This window comes from Seriola lalandi, unplaced genomic scaffold, assembly GCF_002814215.2.
Source record: "Seriola lalandi dorsalis isolate HSWRI2012SDOR001 ecotype SW California unplaced genomic scaffold, Sedor1 jcf7180002054889, whole genome shotgun sequence".
Classification (NCBI taxonomy): Eukaryota; Metazoa; Chordata; class Actinopteri; order Carangiformes; family Carangidae; genus Seriola; species Seriola lalandi.
In genome coordinates, this window is record NW_019525441.1 from 1257046 (window position 1) to 1267638 (window position 10593).

The 10593-nt window shown below is 40.8% G+C and overlaps 1 protein-coding gene across 1 annotated transcript in view; it reads left to right on the forward strand.

The window, feature by feature from the left end:
• The first annotated feature begins 9493 nt into the window (after positions 1 to 9493).
• pcloa (piccolo presynaptic cytomatrix protein a) overlaps positions 9494 to 10593 on the forward strand; it is a 59321-nt gene continuing 58221 nt past the window's right edge. Inside the window, exon 1 of the mRNA XM_087180092.1 lies at positions 9494 to 9904. Within this exon, the coding sequence (XP_087036218.1) occupies positions 9693 to 9904 (212 nt within the window). The 5' untranslated portion in view covers positions 9494 to 9692. The remainder of the gene's footprint in view (positions 9905 to 10593) is intronic.

Genomic DNA, 10593 nt, shown 5'->3' on the forward strand with positions numbered 1-10593 from the left:
ACTGCTCTCATCAATTTTGTTTGTAAAATTGACATAATTTAAACTTTTTAGTCTTAATTCTCAAATCCCTTTGCAGTGACAAGGACATGCAATTTGCAGTGTAACATAAATCTATTATATTTAATTAAGAGTTAAGACAATGTTTTAAATATACTTGACAATTAACTTGACAATTTCTGCAAATCTTATGCATTTAAATGATATCAATATTTTAGTGCATATTAAATGGAGAAGCCTGTTCATATTTCATACCTGATCAGAGGACATCAGTTCAACATTTGTATCTCCCTCTTTACAAGATGTCAGAGTGTGTATATGTGTGTGCGCTGAATGTACTTGGGGAGGTACAAGACAGTGGAATGAAAAGGGCGACATTGATATCTAATATATTTTCATGTTGCCTTAAGCTAAAGTGTGTGTGTGTGTGTGTGTGTGTGTGTGAGTGAATCTTCTCATCCCTTGAAAGTAACTTCTTCAGAATTCAGAAGCTCTGACTCATTCCTTCTTGCCCAGGAGCAAACCCAAGGGATTGTGGGAAACGAAGTCTGTGGGCAAGGAGAGATTTAGTTCAACAGCAGGACAACATGCCAGCAGGCTTCTCTTGTTTCCCTTCATCAGCACCTGCCCATCTCTCTCTCTCTCTCTCTCTCTCTCTCTGGCTGATGTTAAAGCATCTGTAAAGCTCTGAACTCTGTTTGACTCATTCACCTGCAGTTCAGTTGTGTGAACTGCTGTGAAAAGCAGTGACACGTACTGTATGACACAGATACAGGCTTCGTAGATGTGCTAGTGAACTGTAATGTGCATTGCACTAATCTCCATGTGATCCCATAATTAGGAACCCTGCAGGTGAGTGGCAGCTGCTGCAGAAACCATGGCAACCAGGAAGGCATCTGGCACAGAGCAGCTCTCCTGGATGATAGATGACATTTTCCATCAAGCCTGAATCCCACTAAACAGACTAAATAAATAAATAAATGAATATAGAAATACAGAAATAAATGAATTTATTTATTGTCATTTTTTTCTTCAAATTTTTGTCATTCATAGAATTTTATTTAATCTATTTTATCAAATTAATTTTCACTCAATTTAATTAATTTGCATAAATTCAAGTGAACTAATTTTACTCAAGTTGGTTGAATAAATTGATTATTATTAATTTAATTGAGTAAATCTGATTTAATTAAATTAATTTCACTCAATTTAAGTGATATTTTAATTTAATAATAACAGTTCAATGATTTTACTTAGATGATTAGTTGATTAATTCATAAGTTGATTGAGAGAAATATAAATGGCAACTATTTTGATAACTGATTAATCATTTCAGTTGCTTGTCAAACATTCCCTTTGAATATTCTGATGACTTCACATTGGGCTGTAGGAGCTTGAGATTAGCATTTTGATTATTTCTTTACATTCTAAATGATTAACTGATTAATAAAGAAAATAATTGGCAGGTGCATTATATTTCAACACACATTTATTTGGACTAAATTAAAAGCTTCTTAGCCATATTTACCACGAGCATTGACTCTGCTCATATATTCCTTGGGGTTTCACTGTATATGCCGTGCCCTGTGGGAGTGCTGTTTCCATGTCTGTTGTTAAGAAGCCATGATTTATGGCGGTGATCCCGCCTCCTCAACACTGAGCTACAAGGATGGGGAGTCATAAACAGAGACACCTTACAACAGCTGCACAGGCAGGCGTGTGTGAAGGGAGAGATATGAACAGACTCTCACACCAGTTTGACCTCATCCATGCTCCATTCACTGATTGCTTGGGATTGATGAGGTGATCAATGACCTATTCCTGTCCATCTCTGGAGAGAATAGTGATTCACGGTGGGACGCTCAAGGATTCGGTAAATCAACAGGGACTTCTAAAGCCTTCTGGTCCAAACAACAGACAAGCCAGAGAAAAAAGAAATTTCCCTAAGGCTTGTAGAGATATTTGGCTTTGGATTGTTTTAACCCCACAATATTGTTGGCTCCATAAAATGATATCTGTGTGTATTTGTATGTAGATGCACATTTGAATTTGCCTTCAGTGTGACTCATCTATGTTCAGCCAAGCTAAACACGAGGGACTTACCCCCTCGCTGCAAAGTGATGATGTCACCAGCTGTGACGCATTACCCTGACAACAGGTGTGTGTGCTGTTAATGATTCATGAACTGCGGGGGTGTGTATGACTTGATTGGCACTGAAACCCACATTAGTTTGACATTATCTTTCCTCCCTTTCTTTCTAAAATGAGTGGGATTTTTTTCTCTGTCTAAAGGACTACTCCCAATCCTCTTCCATTACTGATGAATCAGCCCCTCAGACTCTGGAGCAGCATCAGTTAAGATGTCAGCTGCTGTCAACTCATGAAGAGAAATGCAAGTGGTGTTTGGAGTGAGAGTGGGGGATGAGGAGGACAAAAAACAAATCCATTATAGTGGTGAGCCATGTTTGTGAAGGCAACATACAATGTTGAGTTTCTGTTCAACAAGAATTTTTCATGATTAAAGAATAATATTATTTTCATTGATTTAACATTAAAGAAATTGTATTACATTTCGCTAAATATGCTAATTTGCTTCCTCGGCAAGTGTTCAATGAGAAGATCAGTTAGATTTAGCTTAGCACAAATGTAAATGAGGGAAACAGCTAGCCTGGCTCAAAATCCACTCCCCGGCTCCTCTACAGCTCACTAAAAGTATTTTTGTTTAATCCATAAAAACTCTATATAACTTCTTGGAGCAGAGGGTTCTTGGAGTCTCCACTACAAACTTTAACACTGTAAAATCCAGCTGCAGCAACAGTTAAAACAGTGAAATGGTTTTAATAGGGGTTATGTTCAGGAGGTTGTTGCGCCTTGTGAGAAATGGTGATGCATAAAATATACAATGTTTTAGTTGCTATATTTTAGAAGTGCTAAAAGGCACATTTTGTTAACCTGGGACACAGCCAAGCCAGCTGTTACCCCCTGTTTCAACTCTGCATTATTCAACATACAGACACGAGAATGTGATCTTGGCAAGAAAGTCAGTACATGTAATTCCAAGTGTATTTCTGCCCCTTTAAGGTTATAATCCGTAAATTTACATTGCCAATTCACAAAGGCTTTCTGTCGTTTTCAAAACCGCAGTTTTGGGTTTTCCAGGGGTGTGTTGACAGGCAGCTATGCTGACAGCAGCTTGTGGGGAATGCACCATTAAAAAAAACTTGTTAATTAGCCTGAGCAGCCTCCATTGGATGGACAAAAAAATGAGTGGCATTCTCACAGGAATTCAAACTTCCAAAGAACAAAACATCAGAGGACTGTCACACCATCTGAGTGATCTCTGGGAAGCGCAGTGCAAAAACATCACAAAATGAATGCCAAGAACACATTCAGTTTTTTTTATCTTTTTTTTTTTATTTTTTTTACCAGTATTGTGGTTTTATCCCCAGTGTTGACCTTGCACCTTTCACTGGCAAGGAGGTCATGTTGCTGTTACAGTAATCTGCCACTGGAATAGTGGCTTTGGAGATTGGCCTCCAGACAATGATCAGCAAATCCTATTAACAGTCCTGGTACCACTTGAAGTTTCCTTCCCACGTCCTTCACCCAAGCACCATAACAGCCTCCTGGAAATAAACCCTACAGACACTGATTTCAGATTTCTCTTTAACTGTCCAAACATATGTGATCAGTAAAATGTGAGGATGACCTGGCAGCGATCCGGACTGAAAGGAGAAATAAGGATGACCACTGGGATCCCTGAGTGACTCCGTGCACCTTTTAAATCCACTTTAGCCATGATGGAGCTGAAGATGAGGACAGGTGACTGTTTAGCTTCGAAACAACTGAAGCATGTAAATCATGATTTAGTTTTTGTCATATGTTGGTTGCATTTTACACATTTGTCATATCATAAAATCTCAAAGACAGATATCAATTCAAGCTTTTTAGCAGCTCAACATACACACGCGGCTTCTGGACTCTTTATACTCATACCTTTTGTATTTGTGCTGCTGTGTATTCGTATGAAACAAAGGCATTTATGTAACTCCGTCACTGCGTTGAGTCTGTGAATCAGACGCCTTTGTGTGTCTTCGGGGAGCGAGGAACATTATTCGCAGAGAATTTGGCTGGGAGGAAAAGGACTCTGTATGCTGCGAGAAAGAAATATGGCCTATTTCTCAGATAATGCAGAGCAGTCATATATGTTTTCTGTTAATGTTAAATCCACTTCCCTTGTTTGTGTTTACTGGGCTCAACAGATGGTCGTGTCATGGCTCCTCAGTACAATTTTAGAGGCGTTTGAGGCTGCTGTGAGGGAAAGAAAAAGATTCTGAGGGTGAAATGTAGTTTGGCACGGGATGAATAATTAATTCAGGAGCCTTTTTTCTGCTTGTTTGATTTGTTGTTTCAGGTGATTGCCAGTGAGTTAACTTGACCCTCAGCTATGGCAGAGAGTTACAGCAGGACTTCATGCACTGTGTGTCCAAGAAAACAGCTTACAGCACAGAGCAGTTTGTGATTGGCCTATCTCTCAGAAGAAAAGAGGATTAGAGGGACGTCTTACGTCTGTGCATGAGTGTGTCTTTGTCTGTGTCACTGTGTGTGTGTGTGTGTGTTGGCAGCAGGCGCACACCTACCCGTGAGTCTGTGTGCGAATGCATGTGTGATTACCTGATAGTAAGATTGAGTGAGGAAAGGAAGGGAGCCTCTGTGACTTTAAAGGTATTTTTAGTTGATGGTATCTCGCTGGTCAGGAGAAATTGGCGTTGATGTTGGAATTAGACCCGTGCCAGGTTGCTAATAGGGATGAGAGAGGCTCAGTCTCGTCCTAATGTACCAGAAATGAAACGTCACTTGCAAGGACACCGTCACTTAGGAGCAGGCGCACCTCATCACACGCTGAGTTTGAGGATATCACCAGACACACATACAATCCACTAAATTCAAGGTATGTAACTCTTTGCTCTTTGTTTTTTTTTTTTCTGGAAAGAGGACGGGATTATGGAGTTAAGTCTCTCTAGGGCAGGTTCTAGTAGTTTGTTTACACAGCCATACCACAGGGGAAAAAGAGCTGTGGTGGTAAATGTACAGTCTCACAGGTGTCTTAGATCTATAGTGGTGTCTTTGGTGCATCGTCTTGTGATGTAAACCTGCAACTTGTTGTGTTTGGAAGCTGTTGTTAGTGCTTTGAGGCTTGAGTTTTTGCAGTGCCACCGATCTCTAGAGCAAAAGAAATTGCCTTTGTTAGTGTCTCTGCACTCATACCCCAACTGAGTATTCAAATTTAATGAACACAGCACTGTGTGTGTTATCTGGTTACCAGACTCAAGTTACATTGGTGAGGCTGTACAGTGCATATCTCTCACATACTGTAAATGTCCAGGAGAAGAGTTGATCAAAAACATGAATTCAGTGATGGAAAATAAGTAAAAGTAATTAAGTATAATTTTAAGGTACTTCTATTTTAGTTGAGTATTCCCATTTAACCCCACCCCTAACCCCAATTAACTTTTTATTTAGCTGATTTCCCCTCTGAACATTTCAGAGGTTTCATTTAAATAACTCATTTAAATCTTATCAAAGGCCCAAAGAGGTAAAATTCTTCAGTATTTTCACAAAAAAAGCAAAGTTCAGAGCAAAGTTCATAAAATGAATAAATATTTTTATAGCAGGACATTGTTTTTTCTCCTTTCCTGCCCCATTAATTATCTCATGACCCCACAGAAATATCTTGTGACCCTTTGGAGGGGGCATGACCCCTAGGTTGCCAACAACAAGTACATCTTGCAGATATCTGTACTTCTAGTGAAGTAGGATTTTTACAGCAGGACTTTTGCCTGTGAGGTAGTATTTTTAGATTCCTGTGTTGTTACATATACTTCATCACAAAGAGGATCTGAATACATCTCGTATGACTGGATACATTTCAATAACTGATATAAATGGTTCAGTGTGTGTGTGTGTGTGTGTGTGTGTGTGTGTGTGTGTGTGTGTGTGTGTGTGCGCGTGCGTGTGTGTGTCTAACTTGCTGGGTTTGCACATGCTTCAGAGAGTACTTGTTCCCAGGCCTGTGTTTGCTGTTGTGTATTTACACCTGTGTGCGTTTGTGTGACTGTCTGCCTGTCCGTCTGGGTGAATACGTTTGCTTTGCATGACTGGATGTTTTAGTGAGTGTGTTTATATGAATATATGTGGGTGAGATACAGAGAGAGAGAGAGTGAGAGTGCATGCATGTACGGGCTTCTCTTCTTCCGCTTCACAGCGTAGAGACAATCAGGTCATGCCTCAGCGATCAGTGGGAAGAAGGGGAGGAGCAGAGCAATCGCTATACTACCATCATTTATCACTTACGAAAGAAAGCAAAACTTACCTCTGCCTCCACATACACATACATTAAGGTGAGGAGGAGGAGACAGAGAAAGGGAAAGAGACGAGGCAAGGAAAGAGAAATCTATGAAAAAAAAGAAAAAAAAAGAGGCATCTTTATACATAGGACAGCCAAGGATATGAAGTAGAAAATATAATTAAGAATATGTAGAAAAAGTTGGTTGGGAAAAAGGCATGAAAGGGAACAGTCAAGGTTACAGTGAGGCAAGAGCAATGGCTGGGAGATGAACCCTGTGGCTGCAACACCCACCAAGGTCAACAGCATCTTCACCATATGACCAAATCCCCCACTGCTGCTGCGATAAAGGAATAGTTTGACATTTTGGGAAATACTTTTATTTACTTCCCTGCTAAGTGTTAGATTAGATGATTCACACCACTCCCATGTCTGTCTCTTAGATATGAAGCTATAGTGAGGAGGTTAGCTTAGCAAAAACTGGAAACGGGGAAAGGGCTAGCTGGGCACTGCCAAAACATAAAAATTCTTCCTACTAGCACCTCTAAAGCTCACTAATTCAAACATTAAATTTTGTTTGTTTAGTTCATGCAAAACAACATGTGTTGGTTATATGTCACACTATTTCTTGACCAGGCAAATCGTTTTACCTGGTTACCTCCAAGGCTAATTTTGTCATCTTTCAGATCTGGGGCTGACTACAGCTCTGTGGCTCTATGGCATTGTTACGTCTAGGTGGGATGCTGACTTTGAGGTGTTCAGTCATAATCCCACAGATGGCAACTTCACACCATCGTCTCCTCAGCCAAGCATATACATTAATGTCTGAATCTGCTGTTCCTCTCATACTGAGCAGCATCTGTAAAGCTCACTAATGAACATGTTATATCTCATTTGTTGAATGTAGGCTATAAATAACTAAAGAAGGTTTTCATTGGTTATATGCCAGGCTATTTCTTTGGAAGAGAGACTTCCTGAAGTCCCTGCTGGTATAGCCAAGAAAAAGTCCAGCACATTCTATTTTTGTATGGATTAAAAACAAACAATATGCTAATTAGTGAGCTTTAGAGGCATTTGTAGATTGATTTTGTTACCGTTGAAGAGAGCCAGGCTAGCTGTATCCAGTCTTTATGCTAAGCTAAGCTAACCATCCCTAGCTCCAGCTTCATATTTCACAACTGGACATGAGAGTGGTATTGAATCTTTCATTTACCTCTTGGCAAAACAGCAAATAATTGTATTTCCCAACATGCTGAACTATTCCTTTATAAGAAAACAAACCAGCATTTAGTTTTTGTGCATTACTGTCATGATTTCTATTTTGCTATTTTCATCACTATGATTTTTTTTAACTAAAATCAGGAAATGAAACTTTGTGTAGGCGTATGCAGTCCCAACAGCAAAGATATGCAAGGGATGGACTGGTATCTAACATCCCACTTACAGGAGCTGTCATCACATCTAAAATGTGGTTTAAATGATGATCTGTAGTGTCACATCCTCCATGCTTTTATTCAGAAGCTTCTCAGTACTGGTCTTTGGTTTTGTTTCCCTTGGTACTGGATCTAGTCACCCGGTCTTCCCCTCCATCCCTGTCCAGGTACTGGGGGCTCTGAGCTGGGTGCATCCAGAACACATCTGCCCCAGAGCTCCACAGACAACACAACAAATGAGCACTCGCTGTCATATCGCAGCACATCTGCTTGACGTACAGTAGAGCTGACGTGTTCTAATATCCTACTTGCTGAATATGGTGGCTGGTTGTGCATCTTCTCCGTACAGTGGGGCTAAATATACTGTAGGTTTGTTTTGTGGGCTGATGTAATGCAATCGTATTATTATTTATATTAGTGCATGATGTTACTATGTGTCAGACACACTGCAGCCTCTGTGCTCCGTTCTCTTCTTTCATTATTAAGCTTCTTTTTTTTTTATTACTCTCATTTGATCACTTGCAGTGTTCTTCATGATAAAACCAGCAATCAATTCTTCACCATTGGAGTGGAGATAAAGAATTCATAGTGATTTATCTGGCTACAGACAACCAGATTTTCCCTTAGCCTTCAGCTGCACGTTAGGAATATAAAGAATTGCATATGAAAGACACATCCTCCAACTGCCAGCTGAGGAAAAAAAACAAAGCATATGAGATATTATTCTTGTCATGACACATTTGAAACCTTCACAGGCGTCTTATTTATGTTTTTGAATATTTTATGGTAACAATGTCTCCTAAAATTAGATTTATGACATTTTGGATTCACACTGATCTAATATTTGTTGTTGCTCTGACCTGAATGGCCAGTGCAGACACACAGACAGTTACTTGTTATAGTTAAAAGCACTGACAGCCTTTGTATGTGGAGAAGTCTATGTGTTCATACAATATATATGAACGCCCACATGCCTTTCACCCATGCCCCTGATTCTTGACCCATAAACATGATTTACAACTCTTTCCTTTGGTTTTACCTACTTTAAACTAAAAACCAGAATAAAGGACTAAAAGAAAAGCATCAAGTGGCTCACCTGTCCTCTGTGGTCCACTAATCCTCGACTCTTTTAAACAATCACCCCAGTCATATTTAGTGGAGTTATTCCCCTTTAACACCACATTTTCCTCCGCTGATGTCTTCTGATCACCTGTCAGAGGCGGAACATGCGCGGTGAGCAGGAGAGCAGAGAGGCTGCTGGAGAATCGTTAAGATAACCAAGGTTACATGAAGAAAAGCGGAAGTGATATTATTTAGACTTCAATATAAAAGCCTTAATAGGGGGGTGGTGGGTGAGGGTGAAAATTAATTAACTCCTAGGGTGGTGGAGCAAAACCACAAATTGTGCCAGATTTCTTAAGTGAGGCCTAACTAACAGACTTACTTTGTTTATTATAGGACTAAAGTCTGTTTGACCTGTTCTTTGTGAGGTTTACTGTATAAGAATATTAAGATTAAGATTTTTAATTGGCCTTTTATTTTCTGGCTCTGCATTATGTGGTGTGGGATGTACACAAGTGAATACCTACACTAATGCCAGTTAATTAGGATTTTATTTTGTAAAATATACCGGAAACCACCTTCAGTGGCAGTGAGCAGGAGTAAACTGGAGACCCCCTCACGGAAAACTGTGGTGACTGGTGTGCAGCTGCAGAAATGCGCGACACAGAAAAACAAGGAGAAACGAGGGAAATGGAAAGAGAGGACAGGGAAAGGAAGTGACCAGTGAATAAAAATCATCTGAGATGCTTCGACACACCGAGGAACACCCTCTTCGCCGCGCACTTTGGAGATAAAAACGCGAAGAAGCTCGGATCGCGCATTGATCCGTATACAGGGGACGGGAGGGGTCGATCATGGGGAACGAAGCCAGCCTGGAAGGAGGCGATGGGCCGCCGTCTGGGCTACCGGAGGGGCTGGCACCTGACGGGAAGGGCGGCTTTGTCCGGGTCTCCGATGGGACTCCGGTCAACCTGAGTGAACTCAGCGAGGAGCAGAGGAGGCAGCTCGCCGCGGCGATGTCAAGGGCGCAAGGCAGGCAGCCCGGAGGCGCAGCAGCTGCACGAAGGCAGGGCTTTTTACCAGCTTTTTTAAATGCATTTAGAAAAAAAAAATCCACAGTAACCAGATGATGAAACGTAAAAGCAGAACGAGTGGATGTGTTGTGGTTGTGTGCAACATCATCTGGAAAGAAGGAGGCAGAGAGCCTGTTCACGCCCATTTGAAATCCTCCCAACCGCACCAAGAAATGATTCCGTTCTTAGAGCCCTCTGTAGTGGATGATCACCAACATCTGGCATGACTGAGAAAGACTGCTGTCTTCCCTATCAAATGCATGCTGACTCTAATATTAGCTGGGCACGTTTTATTGATAGGCTGCCGCTTTGAACGTTGTGTATCCGTTATTTTTCCACGGATTTTAAATCCTTGTCTTAACCACCTAACTACAAACGACGGTTCTCAAAGATGATATGTGTAAAAAAAAAAAAGAGTCTGAATCGGTCCGTTGTTTGTGTCAGTGTCCGCGGTTACTCACAGAGTGAGAGACACACCTCCAATATTTGTGCGAAATTTTCGAAATGCCTGCTGGGTAAGAAAATCAGTCGTGCCCAGTGTTTTTTTCCCCCTCATCAGAACGACGCCTTAACACCCAGTAAAACAAATCCACCACCCTTATCAGCCGTGCATCCTCTTTCTAATATCATCGGTTAGAAATACCTCCTCCAGAATTTCGCTAAATTGGTTGTTAATCGGCTT